Here is a 24,109-nt window from a genome sequence, read left to right as displayed (position 1 = left end):
TTGTTTATTTTTTTTCATCAATAGACGGCACCTGTGTAGCCAATCAGATTGCGCGTTACGCCAATAGATGGCAGCTGGGTTATGTTAATAGTCGATAGAAGACTTTCAAATTTTGGGATGCTGGCGGATTGATTTGGGAATGCTGGAAATACAGTAGTTAATATATACAATTAATGTGATTTCTATTTAAAGTGTGATTACACAAATATTAAGTTATTTTATTGTTGATATATGTTCTCAAGCATTTATTTAATCGTTTATTCTTATACTGGTTAAATTCTTGCATTAATTTTAATGTATTCCTGTTACACTAAACTAAATAGATACAGTGCGTTTAAGTACAGCGTTTATGTTAGGGATACCTTGTCTTAATAAACGTTCTCACACACAACTGGGAGCCACGCAGCCGAACCACGCAGCCGAACCACGAAGCCGAACCACGCAGCCTGACCTTTATTAAAACAATAACTCTAATACATCAAGAAAAAATTACTGAATCAAAAAAGACTAGCAATAAAATAAACAAAACAATATGAAGACACGAATCAAGCGAACGAAACTACATGGTCCCTAAATGAAAACACCAACTCAATTGCCCCTAGAATTACTCCATGGGTGGGTGGGTGGGGGGTGTCAGGCAATGGCGGATGGCAAACGCAAAGTGAACCGTGAACGTCTCACGTGACCTGAAACCCCCCATACAGTCGAACCCAGGCTCCCAGCCGTGTGGGAGAAAAACGTTTTCCGCTTCTTTCGTTCCTCAGCCAGCGGAAAACCACACTTACATTGTATTGTTCATTTCCTTTATTGTGTACTCTATAACCTAATCAACATTAGGATTTTTCTCGCGCGCGGCGGATTACTCTTCGGAAACTTCTGGCACCCAGGGTACCTTTCGCTTGAGAGACGTGTAAAATAGATCTTTATGAGATAATTGCTCCGTCGCATTGAAAATGAGGCAAACGGAAAACATAGTTTTAAAGATTACGTCCGTCGAGCTTTAAGCGAAAAAACTATAGGCGCGAGTGGAAAAATAGGCGCGCAAATTTACGTGATGGTTGCGATATCCCCTAGATTTTGCGCGGCCATAGCTCGCTCATTTTTTTCCTTCACGCTCAGCGAAGAAATCCTCAAAAAACGGGCAGCTCGTATAGTCTAGGGCAAGGTGGGAGCAAGCCTTCTTCGCCTTGTCTCCAGGGTGCACGTGGTAAAGGAGTTATGCGTGACGCGTAATTTGGGCAAAAATAAGCGCGTGACGCGTGAAAACAGCTTAAATCTGCCCGTGATCCGTGAATTTCTGGTCTAGTGTGACGCGTGATCTGCTTATTTTGAGGACCGTGATTCGTGATTCAAGCTGAACTCGTTCGTGAAAACCAAAGATATATTTAGTACTCAAAAATCAATTTACGGTATCGAAGCAAAATTGACAAACGAATACAATCGTGAAGCCAAAGACTGATTTTGTATAAGGACGCGTTCTTTTGGCTCAATTTTTGCATTTTAGGTCTTGTCTTACACTGTGAACTCGCCTGAGAGATCACGTTTTGCTACTTGGCTACTGTTTCTTTAATATTAAATGAATACCTTCCCAAATACGTGATTCGTTCGTGATATGTAAGAAAATTGGTTCGTGATTCGTGATCACTATACGGATTTCTGCATTACATTCATGTAATTCTTGGTTTAACTTTCAACTCAACCAGCGTGGTGAATTTGGAATTTGGAAAACTAATGTTTCGAGCGTTAGCCCATTGCCGAAGGAAACTAGAGAATTGTGGGTCGTGCGCGCATGCGTGTTCCTGCAGTGGCAAAGGGAGAACATAACTTGCAATAAATTTCGGACAATTTTAATTTCGGACATAAGAATGTCCGTCTAAAGTTCTGATTTAAAGTCCGAAAATATCGGACTTCCGGTTATATTGCGCATGCCCAGCTTTCAAAAGCATGACTCATTCTCGTTCCCAGAGCCCACGATCCTTCCGGTGATCTGGTCATTCTCGTCCCCATAGCCCTTTCGTTTCTCTTAGCCGGCTGAGCCTTGGCACGAAAAAACGAAGGGCTCTGGGGACACAGGATTTCCAGTCCTAGATTCTAGGACTTCCGGTCTTCATGTATGCAGTCATGATGTTTCAAGAGAATGTATGAGAGAGTCGTTACGTTTTTGACATCCGTTTAGGAATTCTTTGTTCCAAACAGCCAATCAAAAAAATTTGAATTAATTCAAAACTACTATTTCCACAGAGCCCTTCGTTTTTTCGTGCCAAGGCCCAGCCGGCTAAGAGAAACGAAGGGGCTATGAGGACGAGAATGTGATCTGGTCTGTGTCAGAGATCGAGATCTCTGGCCGCCTCCAAAACCGAAAGTTAGCAATTCACGGACTTCTTGTCAAATGTGACAAATCTGATTGGCTGAAATCTTAGATAGAGTACTCTGTGCATTCACACAAATCGGGACTGGCCTGTCGACTGGCCTGGACTGGCCGGAGACCAGAAGGATCGCTGGCTCAGGGGATGAGAATAAAGCTTGACTCTACTTTAAGGATCTACGTCGCGGACAACACATCTTGAAAAAACTGGCAAGTTTTTTCAAGTTTATCGTTCGTAATCTCGGCAGTCGAAACAATCCTTGGTTACTTTTGCATTTATACTACTCCTCTGTTGTTTTTCTACATTACAAGGCCAAGTAAAAAAAAAACAGATGTTTCTCGTCCCCGCCCGCTTCATTTTTTGGGGCCGCCTCTCTTTTGTATTATTTGTTATTGGAAAAGTTGGAAAGAAAAAACCCAACAATCGTTACTTTGTACGAAGTAAGAAAATGGCTTTTGTCTGCGTTTTAATACCAACTCAGGCCAAAATTTTAAATCCTTGGTTCGCTAGGTCCGTACTGGATAGGTCAATTACCCTTGCAGGATTTATCCTTTTTTTTTTTTTTGACGGTTTTATTTTCAATGTTGTTACAAATATCGTGTAATACCTATACTACTATTACATTTTTTACTATTACATCAATACCAGTACTAATACAGTTTACAGTCTTATATGTGTTACAGGTTTATCGTTATTAATAATTGTTAAAAGTAAATTACAGACTCTGATTGCAAACAACTAATTTTTTTTTTTTTTTTTTTTTTTTTTTTGCAAACAACTAAAAAATTAACAAAAAGCGTAAAACCGTCACACGAAAACACACACAAACACAATAGGCACATATATGTATTTATTATATAAACATCAGTGAAATACCAGGAAATCTTTCGCGCGAAAAAATCATATTTTCACACGTGAAAATAACATGTTATTTTCACATGTGAAGATATCGATTTCGAAACATTTTCTGACAAATTTTTCCTGTTTCAATGCTGAATGAGCCAAAGTAAATCGATACTAAGTCGAAACATCTTCGGATCTTCCTCGGAAATCTTCGGCAATCTTCGGATATCTTCGGAAATTTTCGGAAAAGTTCGGAAAATGTTCGTAAACATTCGTACGACCTTCGGACAACATTTTGCAAATTTTCGGAAATCTTCGGAAAATGGTCGGCAATCTTCGGAAAATCGTCAAAAACATCGTAATTAGTAGGTTTATATAATAAACAGAATATTACATGGTTGCTTGGAGATATGAAATTTATCTTCTCGTGTTCAAATCGATATCCCACTCGTTCGCTGCGCTCACTCGTGAGATATCGATTTGAACACTCGAAGATAAATTTCATATCTCCGCGCAACCATGTAATATCCTCTATATATCTATCTATATAAAGAGAACAAGGCTAAACAATACCAATATCTATAGAAATTTAGCAAGAATTGCTTCCCATCTTTTTGCAGGATTTATCTTGCAAGTTCGCTTCTAGAGAATTTGGCGATAGAGGAAAAACCCTCGATGTTCGAACAACACAAGCAAGGAATGCAACAAAATAATAACAAAAAAACGCCCGCCCGCTCTTTTTTTTTATAGAAATCCGGACGAGAAACATTTTTTTTTTACTTGGCCCAAAACTATTCATTTGAGGTTTTCTTCAATTTGACTTAAAATATCGTGACATTGCTCCCATTTTTATTGTTTTCAAAGCCAGTCAAATCGATCCTGCAACTATAGCTTTCCACAAGTTGCTCGAGATTTTCCAAAAAGTTGCCCGTAATTTCTCAAAAAGTTGCTCTAAAGTTGCTCCAAAAATCCAAAACGCTGCCTTTAATCAAAAGAATTTCTCTAAATATATGCTAGTTTTCCAATGAGGGTAAGTTTTCTAAGCTATTTTATGCAATTTTACAGCAAAAGAAATATCTAAATAACATATTAAGGACAAAATTTGTTAAATAACAAGGATTTCTTTAACTGAGAAAAATCGTGAAGATATCAATGACGTCATGTTTGCTGAGGAGATTTTTAATGTTATAATGCAAAATGAGCCGAAAGTTAAAATGTCTTCAGACGTTCCTCGAAAGTCTTCGGCTAACTTCGTCAATCTTCGGAAACGTTCGTATTGCCTTCGGAAACGTTCGTACACTCGAATAATCTCCGGAGATCTTTGGTCTGGAAATTGCTCAAAATGCAACAAGTTGCTCGAAGAGGAAAAAATTGCTCGAATCATGAAAAGTTGCCAAAATGTTGCCGAGCAACTTGTGGAAAGCCCTACCTGCAACGGAACTTTCGAGAGTCGCTCGTTTCGTCAATTGCAAGCTTGCGCAGTAAGAACGAAGACTCAAGGCACGAGATTGAGCTGAGGGAGAAGTCTCCTTCGCAGCCTTTATTTGGGCTCGTCACACAACGCTTCCAACATTGCGTGCCGAGCCCAAACAACGGCTGCGAAGGAGACTACGCAGAGGGTACGTATTAAGGGAGACGCTATTTGGAGAACAGATTATGTGAAGCTTTCTAAAGCATTTCCTTTTATCTATCTGCAAGTGATTCATTTCCGACACAGACCCGCTCTTCCCCCTCCCCCCCCCCCCCCCCCCCCCCCCACACACCAAAAAAAACGCGCAAATAGCGACTGGGAACGAGTCTGATCTCAACATAGAATTTTTTAAGTTTGAAAGAAATATATTTCAAGGGTAACATCATATGAGTCTGGGTAGGTCAGCAAACAAACGAAGCTTCATAGGTCTAATAACATAAGAAGCGTTCACTGATCTCATGTTTACCCAGCTTAGCAGATCATAGCGCATAGCGCGAAGAGTGATCCACATACGCCCTGGTAATACACTAGGATAGAGCGTGAGAGGTTAGCGCAGCGCGCGATGTATTGTAGCAAAAGGTCTCTCCATTTCAAATGTGGCATGATTTCTGACGTCATTGTTGTAGATCCCCACGTCCACCCCGACCCCCTGGGTGCAAGTGTTGATTGGTTGTTTCCTTAGGTCTAGGTGTAAAAACCGAGAGGGTAGTAGTAAGTACGCAGTATTCCACGTACCCCTCGCGTGACCACTCCACGGGCACTCCATTGTGCACTTCGTGAAGGTGGTGGTTCAACAATGGAGGTTGGATACTTGAAGGCTTTCAGCAAAATATGGCGCCATTATTGGATCGAATAGGGCGTAAGAGGACCAACAAAATATTTCTCGACTCCTCCCCAATTTCCTCGCGGCTTCGCAGCTCGACTCCGCCTTTCTCCGTAAACTAAGCACTTGGACTCGGTCGCGCATCACGCAAGCTAAATCTTTTACAAACCAGTGTTGGCCTCAAACCAAGAACTTTTCCAATTATCATCTTCTGGGCCGTCATTTGCCCAGCAGAAAGTTTGTCAGGAAGAAATAGAAAGTATTGTTTGGATCGCTGAAACCCTACTTCAGCGATCCAAACAAGGCGCGGATCCAGAAAAAATAGTGAACGTTTTCAGACAACACGAGCGCCAAGCGGCATGAGCTGTTAACGGAGGGGGGGGGGGGAGATCTGACGGTTTGGTTTGTTCCTCCAGATAATGTTTTTAGATTTTGGCTCCCTGAAGTGTCTTGTCCAGATATTTTGAGTCGCCCATATTCCTCGGATGAGGATAATTTCGTTAATATAATTTTCATATTGTAATGATTCGGAGTAACGTACTCTAAAGCTATCTATTTATTTTAAAAATCTGACCAATTTCCGTAAAACGGTGGAGACCGGTCTGGATCCGCGCCAGGTGCGCCTGTCTACGTTTTAATTACAAACCCCAAGTTTGCCCTGTGGTGTTCTTGTTCCTTTCACTCGCGGCTGCGCCGCTCACGCGCACGGGCTTCGCACGCGATTTTCCTGGCACCACTCTAATCCCGCCAGCTACACAGGCTATATCAGTCTGGAACAGTATTCCACTCCTCTCTCCTACGCAGAGGCCTCTTTCGTGTTCCGTACGGGCTGGGAAGTGGGGAGAGGTGAAAAGTAAGCGCGCCGAGCCTGGAGAGAATCGAAACGAAAGCGCACGGGGGGCACTGGGAAGGGAAAAGGAAAGGCGCCCTTCCCGTCGTCCCCCGAGCTTCCACTATTTTTCAGTTTTCGTGCTTTTCGCCTTCCTCCCCCGTGTTTTTCGACTTCCCCCACTAAAGGAGCCTTTTCGGAGGAGAGAGATTCCACTCACTGCGGGGTGATTAGCTTTTAGAGGGATATTTCATGTCAACGCCAAATTTTCCACAAATAAACAATTTACGGGTGATAAAAACACTGGAAAAACTGAATTCTCTCTTTCGTTTCTAGCTAGTAAGCAAGAAATGTTAAATAAACGGAAAGAGAATTAAAAACTATTCTGCATAATTTAAAAGAAAAATCATTCAGCCTTGATTTTACGCAGCAAAATATTTGATGTCTCCGGACTAAAATGTTCTTCCTAAACTGAAAACTGAAATATTTATCGACTTTTATTAAACTTTTCGCTTCAAAGTTTTCGGAATTCGTTAATTAAATAATTTTTAAATTCATTTTACGTTAATTGTTATACGTTGTCGGGGAGATTTTTAAAGGTGTTTGATAAAATTTTTATTAATTCTATTCGGGAAACAAAAGCGTTTTGAAAATTATAGTATCCTGTAACATTTACGCAGCGAGTGGTAACAAGAACAAAAAAAACGGACTGCCTATTTCGCTTATGATTAAAGAGTTTGGTGTAAACAGTCGACGGCTTCTTAAAGAGCCTGATCAAAAAAACTCATTTCAGCATTAGAACAACCTGACCACCAATAATTAAACAGGCTTGCCAAGTTCCGAATAATAAGTTGAAATTAAGCGTGGCACATTAACCGGTAAATTGATTTCTTGAAGCCTGGCTCAGGCAAGGATGCCTTGATTTGCTGATGCCTAAATAATGAGAATTATTCCCAGCTATAACCTTAATTTTCATATTAATCTTATTTTATTGTTATGGGAAATTACGGTTCTTCTCTAGAGCTTTCGATTCAACTGGATAACAAATTATTCTGTAGAATGTTTAATTTAATGGAAACATTTACTCCGTGCTGCGGTTTTCGTAAGATGTGGTTACTCGCCACTGAATAATTTATCTTATATTTCTTGAAACATTGAAGCTTATCTTATTCCCATCTTTTCATGTTCCGTTCCCCAAAATGTTCATCAGTAATAGCATTGTCCTTAGCTTTCTAGTCGTAAAATCCGCCCTTAGAACCAGTTTCTTTTGCTGGGGGCGACGACCGTTACATAAAACTGATTTTAATACGGAAGGCGTCCGTACTCACTTTGGTTCGTTAAAGTTTGTGTTTTACTTCTAAACTTATTCAACGAAATTCTCCGCTGGTTAATGGTTGGTCGAGAGGTGGGCGAATAGACTCGACATCTTTACCGAAAAAATAATCTTGGAAATCTTTCATCATTCGTCTGTAAGATTCGTAGTCCCCATTTTTTCTTCTCTTGCACCATACGTCGCCGTTTCCCGCTCGTTTTCCCCTCCACTGTGCTGAGAGATAGACCTTCGTTCAAGATTTCTCTCACGGCCAAATCTCACACATGTTCCGTCTCTGAACCGTTTGACTGAGGAACTTTGGCAAAACCAGTAAATGGCGGTAAAAATGGCGGATGAAACTGTAATAATCCACATTATCAGTACAGGTAAATGCAATGCTCTAATATTCACTGCCAGGTCCAAGATCGAAAGCGTGAACGCCATCATGAATGAAAATATCATCAATGTCCAACATGGCGTGAGCTTTTGGGAATTTAGCGCCTCGCGCAACGCCGGCATTGTAATGTCACGCAGTGTTCAGAGTTCTGTTACTTCCACATTGGCTGATCATGAAACATCACTGAAAACGAACGCGGGACGTTTTAAAACTTTCTTTAACTCTTGAATTCGATGTGTACTACCATCGTTGAACCACCATCCGTTCCGCAGCAAAACGTGTCAATATATAAAGGGAAAATTTCAGTCGCGATTTGAGATGAATAACAAAGCTCGATATGAATAAAATTTACATTTTATCTACGCCACAAAACAGAGATTTTTTTTATTTGTATAGCCTTCTGTATATTTAACACGTGCTTTGTTAATGAAAGTGTCACTATACACAATATTTTTAAACGTTGCAGAAAGTTACTCTTTTGCGCAAAAGAAGCAATTGTTCGCTAGTTCTCGCTTTTGTTCTTGCCATGGGTACCAAATAACACTTCGAAAAGATTAAGAAAAAATTATTAATTAAAATTGTAAGGGGGTCTCAATGGGGTGGTGGCTTTTACGGTTAACGGTTAAATTTTTGGCTTTTTTACGGCTAACCGTTAATTTATTTCCATAACGGTAAACAGAAGTTAAAAGCTATTTTTCATTGTTTTAAAAGGTTAAAAATTAATTTCCATTATTGAAAAACATATTTTCGGTCTCAGGGCCATTCTGGGACGATGAGGTGAACTAGTTTGGTTACTTTATAATTACTGACCGATTTTTTACGGTTAACATATTTTACGGCTTACGGTTAAATGTTTCCAATTTTTACGCCTAACGGCTTAATTTTTGGCCGTTTTACGGCTAACGGTTAACCCCATTGAGACCCTCTTGTAATGTATCTTTAAAATGCTCAATTATTCATTCGTCGCTGGCTTTGTTTCTTGCACCAACTTTGCCTTACAAAGAAAGCCACACTGGTTTAAGTCGCTAATAAAAACTGTGAAAACATTATGTAGTCGTTACTAAAAGTCATGAAAAATGCAGATAAATTTTTCTTGCCGGTACCAAATTACACTCGAAAAGATAGAAAAAATACAATTCAAATTGTAATGTATCTTTAAAATGCTCAATTATTCATCCATCCTGACTTTTTGTCTTGCACCAACTTCGCCTTTAAATGAAAGCCACACTGATTTAAGTCACCGATAAAAACTGTGGTAAGATCGTCTTGTCTTAGAAAATGGCACATGACTGTTTCTGTTACATTATATATAATGTCTGAATTTATCAAAACCGGGTCAAAGAAAAGTGACATCAGTATTCTTGAACAAGTACGTTACTGCGCGAATTGGCTTAAAACGCCACAAGAAAGGGAAAAAAAGAAATACAGCGCTGAAAGGTAGAGAAGAGAGAGGAGAAGAGAAAAAAAGACTGACATTCACTTTAGTTTTTATATCATCGAGTTTGGAGATAGTTTACACGTTTACAGCGATTTGCGCTTAAGACGGTGAAAATATAATCGACCTGGTTTTGATAAATTCAGACATATATATAGTCGTTACAAAAAACCCCATAGTTTAAAATACGACGGGAATCGAACCCATGGCCTCCCAGATACCGGTTGGGCGCTCTAACCAACTGAGCTACGAGAGACTCGTTGTGAGCTGGGCCATTTTACTAGGTTGATATGTGCACGCGTCCTGCATACTGCTAGGATCAGAAAGATGGTAAATTTTAAGCTCGGTAATAAATAATGAAGATAAGATGTAAAAATAGGATGGGACATAGAAAATTCTGAGTCCCCGACGGGAATCGAACCCATGGCCTCCCAGATTATACCGGTTGGGCGCTCTAACCAACTGAGCTACGAGAGACTCGTTGTGAGCTAGTGATTGTGACAAGGTCACGTAACAACTTTCTAGAAAAAAAGCCTATATTAAAGAATGTAAAAGCTGACGCTTCCACAACCCTGCACTGTTTACTTGAAAATTTTGGTGCCGTGGAGCAGAGTTGTCAACAAGCTCGCCATCGTTGGTTGGTTGGTTTTGGTCAGTAACATTGTAAATAAATAGGGTGGACTTTTTTGGTCTTTATATAGCAGAAAAAAAAACTGAAACGGATTTTACAGGATTCTGCGATTGAAATGTGTAGAAAAATATTAAACTTAAACTAAGAAGTGGATGCGGACGTTGGTTAACATTTTTTTTGTCACGTGCGTACCAATGTTAATCTGAAAAAGGGTCGGGGTCCATTTAAGCAGACTTTCTTAACTTCTCAAGGCGCTTAGTGACTCTTGGCCATCTACTAATGTACACTCTTTTCATTTTATAAGAATCTATTTTATAAGAATATTGAGGCTGACATTTGCGAGTTTTTAAGAATACTTTCAGAATAAACCCGAGGCTGAGATATGGAAAAGAATAAAGTTTTTAGTTGAACCAAAATCAGGTATTTTCATTTCTGTCACTTTATCTCTGTGAGGAATGCTTTTTTAAAAAGCAAAACGGCCAGGCTGCAACGAAAAGCAATGGTACATGTGCACAATGTATCACGATACATATCTGGACACCAAACAGTTGTAATTGATTACCCAATACTTGCTAAAACGGAAATGTCAAACGGTATTTTTCTTAGAATGTGCATAAGAATATTTTCAGCCAAAAATCGGAAGAAAAATAAGAATATTCAGCCTGGGTCGGAAAAACTGTATTCTTATTAAAAAAAAAAAAGAGTGTACTTAAGACGGACTCAAAAGACGACTGGGGAAGAGTCAGACTTGAGATATCATTCAAATGCCGAGCCTCCCCCTCCCCAGTACAGCTTAACTTGATTATCACATCTTTGATTATCCACAGGGTTCCCAAGCTCAAAAGTCGTCTTTTTGATGTGATTTTAAAAGCCCTTCGGGCGGCCGACTCTACATACGTGGTGTATGCGACAGCTTGTGTATATAGAGAAATATATGGGAAAATCACGGATTCTCTAAAATCGGGTAAATAACTATCTATCAATTGCTCCATTATTTAGGCAACTGGAATCGAATGCCACTCAAATTTCTTTCCTTGGTAATATTCCTCCAAAAGGAATTAGAAGTCTATTGTTTTTATATCTGTATTACAATGTCACTTCTTCTGAAATATTGCTTCCTTCCATTTCATTGATTCCTCAAAAAAAAAAAAACAGTGCAATCTGAAAAAAAAGTGAAAAAGGAATTATTAAAACAAAAAATACTAAACAACAAGATTGTGTTTCATTTACAGTCATTTGCATCTAAGCAGCACTGCAGTACAAAAACATGTTTTGGCTTTGATGTTCAATAGACCATTTCCGAGTTACCCTTTGCCTCTGTTTCAAAACGAGTCTACGTGCGAAACAAATGAAAATGAGTTTTATTTGCATGAAAATTGACCTGAAGGTGAAACTCATTTTCATATGAATGGTTTCAAACGTAGACTCGTTTTAAAACAGAGGAAAAGAGTAACTCGGAAATGGCCTATTTCACAACTTTGCTAGTTTGATCAAAAATGTTTTTGTTTCAAGTTGTGCTTCTTAGATGTGAAAGACTGTATACAGTGTCATAACAAAACTCTTAAAACATGTATCCCACATGCACCATAGTCATATAGTCACCATATAGAATCTATAAGCTAAAAATTTAAAAGTTGAAAATAAAAAGAAGCTAGAAAGCTATAATTAATATAAAAAGCAAAACAAATGTTAAAAAGAGACAAGTCTTCATTGCAGATCTTAAACCAAGCAAACTGAAATACATGGTACAACTGTATGGGTTGAATGCTAAGTGCTAGTCCATTTAATTTGATGGAAGCTGTTTCAATATCCAATGAAATTAACACGTTATTACAGCACAAAGATTGATGCATGCGACATTTACTCCGTGCTGCGGTTTTCGTAAGATGTGGTTACTCGCCACTGATTTATGTTATATTTCTTGAAACACGGAAGCTTATCTTATTCCCATCTTTTCATGTTCCGTTCCGGCAAAATATTCATCAGTAATAGCTTTGTCCTTAGCTTTCTAGCCGTAAAATCTGCTCTTAAAACCAGTTTGAGCTAGTTTGCTAGGAGTGACGACCGTTATATAGAAACTGATTTAAATACAAAAGGCGTCCGTACTCAGTCCCACTTTGGTTCGTTAAAGTTTGTGTTTTACTTATAAACTTATTCAACGAAATTGCCCGCTGGTTAATGGTTGGTCGAGAGGTGGGCGAATAGACCCGACATCTTTACCGAAAAAATAATCTTGGAAATCTTTCATCATTCGTCTGTAAGATTCGTAGTCCCCATTTTTTCTTCTCTTGCACCATACGTCGCCGTTTCCCGCTCGTTTTCCCCTCCACTGTGCTGAGAGATAGACCTTCGTTCAAGATTTCTCTCACGACCAAATCTCACACATGTTCCGTCTCTGAACCGTTTGACTGACGAACTCTGGCAAAACCAGTAAATGGCGGTAAAAAGGACGGATGAAACTGTGATAATCCACATTATCAGTACAGGTAAATGCAATGCTCTAATATTCACGGCCAGGTCCAGGATCGAAAGCGTGAACGCCACCATGAATGAAAATATCATCAAAGTCCAACATGGCGTGAGCTTTTGGGAATTTAGCGCCTCGCGCAACGCCGGCATTGTAATGTCACGCAGTGCTGCAGAGTTCTGTCACTTCCACATTCACGGGTTGAAACATCACTGAAAACGAACGCGGGATGTTTTTAAACTTTCTTTAAATAACTCTTGAATTCGACGTGCATTACCATCGTTGAACCACCATCCGATTCGCAGCGAAACGTGTCAAAATATAAAGAGAAAAAATCAGTCGCGATTTGAGATGATGAACAAAGCTCAATTTGAATAAAATTTACATTTTATCGGCTACACCACAAAACAGAGAATTTTTTTTATTTGTATAGCCTGCTGTATATTTAACACGTGCTTTGTTAATGAAAGTGTCACTACACACAATATTTTTAAACGTTGCAGAAAGTTACTCTTTTGTGCAAAAGAAACAATTGTTCCAAGTTAACTTTTGTTCTTGCCGTGGGTACCAAATTACACTTCGAAAAGATTTTGAGAAAATTATCGATTAAAATTGTAATGTATCTTTAAAATGCTCAATTATTCATCCATCGCTGACTTTTTGTCTTGCGCCAACTTCGCCTTTAAATGAAAGCCACACTGATTTAAGTCACCGATAAGAACTGTGGTAAGATCGTCTTGTCTTAAAAAATGGCACAGCACTGTTTCTGTTACATTATTTAGTCGTCACTAAAAAATAGTCTGTATTTATTCAATTAAGCGCCCAACCTCAAATAAGCGCCCACCTCGAATAAGCGCCCACTCTGTAAGTAGGAAAAGTTAATAAGCGCTCAGCCTCGAATAAGCGCTAACCCCCACCAACCCTAAAATGAGAGCACAAGAGAAAACTTAAGTTTGATTATTGTTGTAGTTGAGATTAAAATTGACTATAAAGTACTACTCAAAGACTATCCCGAAGACCGAGTTTTTTTAGTTTTTTTTACTGAAACTTTCAATCAACATTTAAAATTCAGCTTTCGTACACCTTCACGTTTAGATATTATACATTGTTTTCTTGACAAATAAACGTACTACTTGCTAAAAACGGTGAAAATTTAATAAGCGCCCACTCTTAAGGTCCAAAAATTTAATAAGCGCCCAGGGCGCTTAATCGAATAAATACGGTAGTTTAAAAATATAAATCCAACTTTGCCAAAGAAACTTTATTCAACGCGCCGACGTTTGGGCAAATATTAAAATAAATCTATTTCGCTCTTCTTCGTGAGTCGGCTCACATACGGTCTCTTTCTTTTATCTGGCTTTGGGAATTATTATTCTGACGGTGGAAGAACAACATGCAAAACCGCCGTGACTTCAAAACTGCCATACAGGACCATACAGCATATTCCTTCCAACCTCGCTCCCAGATTCTCTCTCGCCCGGCCTCCTCTTCTCTCGCTTTTGGGGAGAGACCCTGGGAACGAGGTTGCATTCTTTCGTTCTCTTTCTATTCTTGAATCATGATAGTAATTGATAAGGTTGCACAATCAACGTTCTACAAAAAGCCTATATTAAAGCTGACGCTTCCACAACCCTGCACTGTTTACTTGCAAATTTTGGTACCGTGAAGCAGAGTTGTCAACAAGCTCGCCATCGTTGGTTGGTTGGTTACGGTCATTGTAAATAGGATAGGACTTTTTTTACTGATAAAGTTAGAAAAAAAGTCTTAATATAGCAGAAAAAAACTGAAACGTATTTTACAGCATCCTGCAATTGAAATTTTCAGAAAAATATTAAACTTTAACCAAGAAGTCAGTGAACAGTTTTTTTTTTTTTTTTTTTTTTTTTTTTTTGTCACGCGAATATCAATGTTAATCTGGAAAGGGTTGGGGGTCTGGGGGAGAGGAGGCCGGGGATTTGACAGCAATTATAAGCCCGTATTGGAGACTTTTAACCATTTAAGCAGACTTTCTTAACTTCTCAAGGCGCTCAGTGACTCTTTTGGCCATCTACTAATGTACTTGAGACGGTCTCAAAAGACGACTGGGGACGAGTCAGACTTAAGGTAGCAGTCAAATGCCGCGCCTTCAGACACTTCACTAGTCAAAGAGGCAAGTACTTTAATTTACAAGCACACGATCTTGTTTTATTAACAATTGGCATGATGTGATGTCCTTGTCTTTAATTAAACATCGATACTAATTTTTTCGTGCCAAAGACATTAACGTTTGTTCCAACAGTCTCAGTGAGATCAACTGAAACAAGATCTTTAGTGTTCATTCTTTTTTTTTTTGCCCGACAGACCCTCCATCGCAAGAGACGGGGCGATTAGATGGGAAACGAAACATTTTATTGGAATGGCCAAAGTAGATTTAGATTAAAATTTAAATTACGTTATTTTTTCGGGACAAGCAACTGAAACACGATCTACCCATAACGTTGTTCAAGAAAACATCCAATACACCCCCACAGATGATTTGTCGTTTCAGCCCACCACCACTACACCCACTTTAAAAGCTCAAAAACCCTCCAATCCCTTAGTTTCCAATGATTTTCCTAAAACTACACATTTGTGTTGACAATCACTACATTTCCACACAAATAGTATTTTTTTACAATCACTCCTTTAAACATTTAATTGTAATTTATTTCATTTATACTGTATACAGTACCAATAAGAATTAGTACTGTCATCAAGAATAATAACCAATGCAGCTTTTCTTATTTAACAATTTATTCAATCCAATGTTGTCAATCTCAGAAAAACAGGATCAGGGGCTAGTGTTGTGCTTTGTTTATTTACAGAAAAGTCGAGTCATGCATCACACACAGACACGTTATCACGTGAACGGTTGTATCACACTACACAAGAAGAAATTGAGCATTTTTTCAATTTATTGAATCTTACCACTTGACCCCTTTGGCCCTAACAGAGATCAACATACAATTCCTTGTCAAAGTAGAATACAATGAAATGGTGTTGAGGTAATGAGATTATAGCAACTTAACAGAAATACATGTAAGAAAATCTGTTCCCATCAATGATAACATTTTCCAAAGTTACCATACTGGAGAAAATTATATGTTGATATCTGACAGGGTTGTCAGCTGTAGCTAGCTGCTAGCCAAAATTACTGTCTGCTTTGTAAGATCAATTTCATTCAACTCGTGAAACAATATCTACCAGTTTGTGGGTAATAGTAAAAAATAAACAAAATAAAACAATGGAATTAGTGTCTAATTGTATCAAAAAGTGTAATAACTACATGTATTTCATGGGTTTAAGTGAAATCACTCTAATCTCGGTCAGCTACTCTGCTTGGCTATCCTTTTGATTCTTTAGGAAGAGATTGCAAAATCCGCCATCTACTCACACCCACTTTCGGTTTTACATGCATAGCATCCATCTTTCGATGTGCTAAACAAACAATATGGATCGAAGTCTGCCAATCACAGCCCACTAGCATGACCTTCTGAACTTGTGGGCTCATTGCATGAATCCAACACCTGTATACATGGGTTTTGATTGGCTCATTTCAAACAGCATGTTGAAAGATGGATGTAGAATGATAGCTATGCATGTAACACTGAAGGCAGGTGTAATCATGTTCCCAACCTCGCCTGGGAATAAGATTACCACCTACTATATATAACAATAAAGTCAACTACTTCCAAACTTTGAGACAACCCTGTATCTGGGCTAAAAAGGTCAAGGAGAAAAGTGGAATTATTAACTTCATTTATTTATTTATTGATCAGTGTATTGTGGATGTAACAAGCCAAGAGAAATTTAAAATGTCTGCTAAACAAGAAACATGAAGTAAAAAAGCTTATGGGTCATTCTGATCAAAAACTGCATGTATGTTGATAAATCTAAGCTAGCTATGATACACAGCTAGCAGAGGATCCTTTCAATTGTCGTATTTATAATAATATTATGAAACTAACTCTAATGTCATATAAAACACACTACTTCAATTGCTCCATTATTTACAACTGGAATCGAATGCCACTCAAATTTCTTTCCTTGGTAATATTCCTCCAAAAGGAATTAGAAGTCTATTGTTTTTATATCTGTATTACAATGTCACTTCTTCTGAAATCTTGCTTCCTTCCATTTCATTGATTCCTCAAAAAAAAAAAAAAAAAACAGTGCAATCTGAAAAAAAAAGTGAAAAAGGAATTATTAAAACAAAAAATACTAAACAACAAGATTGTGTTTCATTTACAGTCATTTGCATCTAAGCAGCACTGCAGTACAAAAACATGTTTTGGCTTTGATGTTCAATAGACCATTTCTGAGTTACCCTTTACCTCTGTTTCAAAATGAGTCTACATGCGAAACAAATGAAAATGAGTTTTATTTGCATGAAAATGGACCTGAAGATGAAACTCATTTTCATATGAATGGTTTCACACGTAGACTCGTTTTGAAACAGAGGAAAAGAGAAACTCGGAAATGGCCTATTTCACAACTTTGCTAGTTTGATCAAAAATGCTTTTTGTTTCAAGTTGTGCTTCTTAGATGTGAAAGACTGTAAACAGTGTAATAATTATTACAAAACTCTTAAAACATGTATCACACATGCACCATAGTCAAGATTTTATACAATATCACATATAAAATCTATAAGCTAAAAATTTAAAGGTTGAAAATAAAAAGAAGCTAGAAAGCTATATTTAATATAAAAAGCAAAACAAATGTTAAAAAGAGACAAGTCTTTATTGCAGATCTTAAACCAAGTAACTAAAATACATGGTACAACTGTATTGTTGAATGCTAAGTGCTAGTCCATTACATGTGATGGAAGCTGTTTCAATATCCAATGAAATTAACATGTTTTAAAGCACAAAGATTGATGTATGCAATGTATATGTAATTTTGTAAGATGCCATGAAATGAATGCATTCTGTATACAACATTCAAATGAATGTTGAAAATTGCTGAAGAACATTTCCATTGACAAAGAAATGACATTTTGAACCTGTATAAAAAAATCTTTGAAACAAAGTTCAGTTATTTATCACTGACAGGGGTTTCAATAAAGTAGGCAACAGGTTTGAGTTACATGAGTGACTTAATTTTAAATAATTAAATATAGGGGGAGAGAAAAGACTTAAAAAAAAAAAAAAAAAAGATTTTCTAGGTTACTGCCAGAACATTTCACCAGGACCCAAAAAAGAATTGAGCTAAGCTAAGCCAAGGCACACTGCCATGGGTCTTAAATCGTGGGTATTGGCCTAAACGCTTATAAATAGCTACATTTTGATTGTTATTTATTTTTTAGCCACCTCTTTTTAACCTGCATCTTATTTTTCTTTTCACTAAAAGTAAATAGTCCTAGTAGTGGAAAATATTAGTGTAAAATTAACAAATTAATTTTATAAACCTGATCTTTTCACTAAACAAATCTATTTAATTTCTCATTACAGTTGTTTACCAGAATTTCACCAATTTGCTAACTTAAGACAATTGAAAACAGATTGCTTATAACTTCTCTGTCTTCTATAGAAATATGATGTTTTAGTTTACATTTACTATAATTATGCAACATGGATTCTGAGTTTGTCTCAAAATGGCTGAAATTAAAAGGAAGCACAAAAATGATATAATTCTTGCCATAATATGAAAACAACCCAGATAGAAAAAGAAACTACTTAAAAACAAGCATGGCAAGATGAATACAAAAATGAACTTTCAACTGTGTGTAAACAACCCTTCTAGAACAATACAAACCTTAATTTTGTTTTGTGGGTCTTTTCAACAAACCAGATTACCGATAATTGTAACAAGTTGCCAACCAGACTAAGTTTTGATACAAATCAGATCATTTGAGTTCAACCCTTTAGCGAAAACAAACCACACATGTACCTGTTACTGTGAAACCCCCATATTCAATCCTAGCCTTTTTCAAACCTCTTCGTAACTCCAACCAAATTTTCTTTCCCCTGGAGTAGGATTCTAATGTACAGTACATATGTACATGTATGGTTTTTATTTGCCTATATTCGGACCTTCTTCCTCCCCCCTCTCCTCTTTACCCCTCCTTCCCTGTCCTCCTCTCCCCCCCTTTTTCCTCTCCCTTTTCTTTCTTTCTTTTCTTTTTTTGTATATTAAAGATGATTTCAGCTTTAAGCTGAGACCCTAAACTTTTGCCTACATGTATCAGAACCTGTTATATTCTAATGACAAATAAGCTTAAAACATTCTATGTGTCAAGACCAAATATCTTCTTTAAATTGTAAAGCACTCTGCTAGCAGTGAATTAACATAAACCATAAAACAAAAGAAGCTTCTCTCTCGGGAAACGCATGCAACTGTGAAAAGGTTTAAGAATTGACATATTCATTTAATCATATTAATTTTGTGTATCTAAAATAGCAACAAACCACTTATAAGATGAATTAAACATTCATCATCCAAGTTTACATGCTACATGTACATGTGACAAAACATTCACCTAAAATCAGAAGTAATGGTGTCCATGGGTCATGATTGGCAGATTTTGATCTATTTTTGTTTCTTTTTCCCCCAAAGTTCATTGATTGGTTTTATCATTATGATTGACAGCGAAAATCATTCTATTGCAGTAAATGTGAACAACTTATGAATAGTTATAGTAAACTGTTGACTACAACGAATCACAATCTTAAACTGGTCGCATGTGAGCTTAAAAACAAAAGAAAAGACCATTTAGTTACCTCTATTAAAAAAAAAAATTAAAATTTGCCGGGGGGTGGGGGAAAAAAAAAAAAAAAAAAAAATTTTTAAAAAAAGACCCTTAAGGGAAAAATTTTTTTTTTTTTCCCCAAGCCCCGGAGCCATGTTAGAATTTTAAATGGCCTATTCCCAATGGTGATTGTGGTTACTTGTGATTGCAGTGGCTTACAACAGCTTTTAGTTACAGAGTTTGAGTGACAACTCAAACGGGATCTCTAGGGCTAGGTGGACCTTGCGCTTATAATTTTAACATTTAAGGCTGGAATTTAATCGGGGACCAGGGTTTATTAACGGACTGACGATCTCAGACACCAAGGGGAGGTTTGTCAAGGCAGGAGGAGTTTTCTCTTTGTTCTGCCCCAAAAACTGTCCCCGGGTCTTCATAGTTGAATATTACCCAAAGGTACATTATTGCAGATTGAACACGTTTATGTTGCAGTCAGGATTTGTGACAAACAGAGCATAAATGGTATATGAACAATAAAGGAGCATGCAACATTCCTGTCAGACATAAAAGCTCTAGATTTTTTCAAAAATTATTCAAGCCACCCCTCAAAAAGGGGGAAGGGGGTTGGAAGAATTATTTGGCACAAAACCAAAGTCACGTTGTCTTTGTCTAGTCAATTCTCCAATCCAAAGTACAATGTATGACCCCATGAATGTGTTACAGTTACTGTATAAGAGCTGTGCACACGACCAGGTAAATTAAATGACGATTTAAAAAGTAAATTACACAAAGGCCAGTCAATAAACAGATGATGTACAGTGCCCTCCACACTCAGGGTGACTAGTTTATTTTCTGAACTTATTTGAAAATGATCTAGCAAAATCTCAGCAATTTAAATGCGTGTCGCGGTTTTGAGAAACAAAAACAACTTATAACGAAACTGAAAATTAGGCAAGAAATGAGTCATGTCCTCATGTAGTTAAGAAAAAGTAAATGTCGAGCTCTAGCGAAACTAGAACCTCGATGACTTTTAAAATTATAGATAAAGAAGAAACAAATCACCAACTTACTGTATTCTACAATGATATGTGCGATTTAATTCGGTCCGCCCACGGGAATTCCAGCCGGAGTCGAACTTACGGGTACACTAATTCCTTGATAACCACCTTTGGACTGCATTTGTCCTTGAATTGAGCCAAGCTAAAACGAAAAATTTTGAAGACAGCGTGTTTGTTATCACTTGTAAACGACCCTCCTTATCGGTGAAAAAAGAGAGGTGCGAAAAAATGAAACGAGGAAATTAGAATTCTGGAGAGCGGTCAAGTTTACACCGTCAACTCAAACAACAGTTCATTTCATAGTCAATTGTTAACACGTAAATAAAAGACTTAACAAGAATTAAACTATACGTTAAATCAAAGCACAAAATTACATTTTAATAAGAAAACATTCAAAATTTTAACTCACATCAGAGCCTGAAGCCATATCACCGCTTCCAATGTGACCTGTATGCTACAATTCAAATAAAAATAAAAAATATGAAACTGCTTTTGCCTAAATCAGTTCGAACAGAACAGCAATCGAACTTGACTCCAGAAAATAAAATCAAACATCAAAACAATGTACTCACTTTAAAATTCATAGGTTCCCCAATCATAGAACGGTCTATTCTACGCCGTCGCTGCAAAATAAAGAACAAAAAACGTTAATTTCTGGAGCGCAATATCGATTAGAAGTCCTTACTTCAGACACGAAACGACAAGAACTTGCTAGGGGTTCAATTATACCGGCTGAGGCTGTTCCGTGACACAGCAAGGAAAACACAACCACAACTCGCTCATTTTTCTCTCCAGGTCGATCCTGATTCACTTTAGCTCTAAATAAAGCCTGTCTTATCTAAATTGTAGTCGCAAATTCATGGCGAATTCCACAAAAACACACTCGCTTTCCACGGTTCGAGATTCGAGCCTCGGTTCCCTTCCCACACTTCCACGAGGGTGCGGTCACCAGGCTCAACAGCATGCTGGGTAACGGAAGTCACATGTAGAGTTTATATTTCCTTTTAGTCCTTTCACGAGACACTTCGTGAAAAGTTTTAAACAAGAGAAATTTATGTATACTGCGACACTCAGTTGCTAAGGCTTTTATTTACAAAAGCAATACAAGAGATCGACAACAGGTTTGACAAAAAATATTGCTCATCTCGAACAGTACTTCATATAAAATCACCTACGGTATACCTACCTATGGAGACCCACGTACGTACAGGCATTTGCAACAAAATAAATGGGAGCATTTCTTTATCACAGTTTTTCAGAGATCAAAAAAGCATCTACAAAATTTTAATGTTACTATAAAACGAGAGGATACCATCATTAACAAAGGCCATGGCAACGTTGTTATTGCAGGTATTTTGTTGGAGACAACCGCAAATGTCATGAAGATACAGAAACAGAACGGAAACTTCAGTGGAAATCGGAAATAATTTTAAATCATAACTGACGGCAGGACAGGAAGACTTTTTTCTTGTAGGTATTCAATCAAAAAATTGATCAACCTTTTGGCACGCGTGCACCGTCGACGTAATTCTGTTTAATCCGGACGTCATGAATTCGCTCTGGTTCATGCATCCCAATTCACACGTTGATAATAGAACCATATACTTAGTCGGGTGATATTTATTTCGCAGTTGACTGTTATTGTTGAACAAAATGTTTTACAGCCAAGATCAAAGTGGACGTCACGTCAGAGACTCGGCGAAAAAATTCGAGCAAAGATCAAGATTTCGTTGTTGACAAGCAAGGGTTTCAAAAATACCTAATAAAGTCGTGTTTAGTTACACAAGTTGAGTTCGTTAAATGTCATATTTGCCAAGATACAGAACTTTGGACGTATTTTGTCCCCTAAATTCTTGCTTTGTTTGTGTTGAAATGAGGCATGAACAGACAGCAATAAAAAGAACAATAGCCTTGCATTTTAATCATTTGCATAATCATTAATTGATTTGCGCGATCGTAACTTACAATTTCAGAAAGGCTAGAAGTTTCGAAAATGTAACTGAAACTTTCATTCTTTGATTTCTCAGGCATTATAAGCGAGAAATACTTGCTTGAATAAAACAACACTCTAGTTTCAGAGACAAGAAATAGCGTCTGAACTTCGAACTTGGATTTTACTCGGCGTGTAAGCGCCGAAGTTAAACAAAGCATGTCCTTCGCTCCCACTATGGAAATTTGAGCGTCAATATTTGCGAAAGCATTTAGCGATAAGCTATCTATCAGCTATCTGTGATGTTTTACATGGGAAAATTAAAAGTTCTGCCGCCACAGCGCCGCTAGATTCCTGAGAGTTATGAAATCCAAATTTGTATTGATTGAATGCCTATCAGTGTATTTTATGAAGGACGGACGCCGTAAAGCGAGGGATTCAAGGTGTTACCGAGTTACTAAAAGCTCTTCTAACGAGATCACATTATGGAACAACCTCCAAAGGAAGAAAAGATAATTCCATTATAAATTAATATTTACCATTTCAGTTCCACGCGATCGAGCGCCGAAGCAAGCACCAAAGCTCATCGCCATGCAGAAGGCTTTCCAATGCCGTACAGCCCGTAAACAAAATAATCCCTGCACTATATCCGCACGCAACACCGTCCAGATCCTATTAAAAACCTTGTTCAACTGCAATGATAACTATCGAAGACAGGACACCAACAAGAGAAATGTGCTGCCGTTTGCGGGAAACAGTGCTTCAAACAGAGGCGACGTAATATAAAGTGGTATCTATTTTCAGCATGCTGTTCTTTGACCTAAGTTATGCGTCAAACTCATTAGCATGTCAATAATGTTTACCAGCCATCAAAAATAACCATTAAAAATAGCCCTGCCCCCTTCCTGTTTTTATCCGTGTACATGTATAAAGATTTGACAGTGATCCAAAATCATGATAGAAGTGTCTTTGGCTTTTTCTCGTAAAAAATATTTTCTAGGGCTTTTTTGAAATGAAGACACAGATCATTTTGCGGAAATGGAAGAATCTAGAGCGCGACCCCCGTGCCCCCCCCCCCCAGCACACTTTTCCGCTGTGGCCCACCCCCCCCCCCCCAACTTCGAACCGGTCATATGCAAATGATATATAAAATGGTAAGATAGCCATTTCGTTTTTGTCCATCCAGTTTGAAGTCAACTTTCAACTCAAGGAAAAGTTTTGGAAAGAAACGTAGACGATCAACTGACAGATTTGATGATGATTAAATGTTGTTGTTTTGTGCAGACTAGATCTAGACTATATAAAGGTATTTTTTATGGAAATAAAACCTGAAACTCGCTTAGACGTAGTTTTAGCTTGTGAGTCATACTGGTGAACTTTAACCTGCTTGTGCATGTGCAAGCAGATTTGTTTCGGGGTTGTGACCATAAACAGCAATGAGCCACAGGGACTTTTAAAACGCTGGTGCCAAAGGTAACATTTTAGTGAAGAAAGATACCTTAAAATTCCGGTTATAACCCTCCCGCTCCCCCTTGGCCCCAACCAAACAAAAAAATACATCCGATGTATGAGTCTACAACCCTCTACCAACAGTACTGAAGCTAATGTTGCTTTGGTAACTAAAAACTATTTCATCAACACTCGAGTCGCTTAGAAACGATATTTTCATTCCGCTTATAAGCCCTCCCGGATATAAGCCCCTCCGCTTATAACCACCCAAAAACCTTACGAAGTTGTATAAGCCCAGGGCTTATAACCGGAATTCTACGGTATGCTAATGTACGCGAAGCCACAAATAAACTGCATAAATATATTGAAAATGAATTGAAATGGGAGTGAGA

At 37.9% G+C, this 24,109-nt stretch overlaps 1 protein-coding gene across 4 annotated transcripts; it reads right to left on the bottom strand.

Moving 5' to 3' along the window:
* Nucleotides 1-11,088: 11,088 nt before the first annotated feature.
* Nucleotides 11,089-23,075, bottom strand: LOC144644764 (CDC42 small effector protein 2-like). 4 transcript variants are annotated; one of them, XM_078504287.1, is made up of 6 exons: nt 21,068-21,283; nt 20,911-20,961; nt 20,748-20,792; nt 20,351-20,480; nt 16,760-16,771; nt 11,089-11,259 (listed from the first exon to the last, which is right to left on the bottom strand). In XM_078504287.1, exons 1-4 carry the CDS (start codon nt 21,119-21,121, stop codon nt 20,376-20,378), a joined length of 255 nt encoding a protein of 84 aa, XP_078360413.1. In that variant the 5' UTR covers nt 21,122-21,283; the 3' UTR covers nt 11,089-11,259; nt 16,760-16,771; nt 20,351-20,375. The 4 variants fall into 4 exon arrangements, with proteins under 4 accessions (XP_078360413.1, XP_078360412.1, XP_078360414.1 ...); XM_078504286.1 differs by lacking the exon at nt 16,760-16,771 and having other exon boundaries at nt 11,091-11,268; nt 21,068-21,282; XM_078504288.1 differs by lacking the exons at nt 11,089-11,259; nt 21,068-21,283 and adding an exon at nt 22,808-23,075 and having other exon boundaries at nt 15,329-16,771.
* Nucleotides 23,076-24,109: the final 1,034 nt, after the last annotated feature.

The sequence above is a fragment of the Oculina patagonica genome, chromosome 2 (assembly GCF_052425735.1).
Source record: "Oculina patagonica isolate OP01 chromosome 2, crgOcupat, whole genome shotgun sequence".
NCBI classification, from domain to species: domain Eukaryota; kingdom Metazoa; phylum Cnidaria; class Anthozoa; order Scleractinia; family Oculinidae; genus Oculina; species Oculina patagonica.
This window is presented reverse-complemented; position numbering and strand designations above follow the sequence as displayed.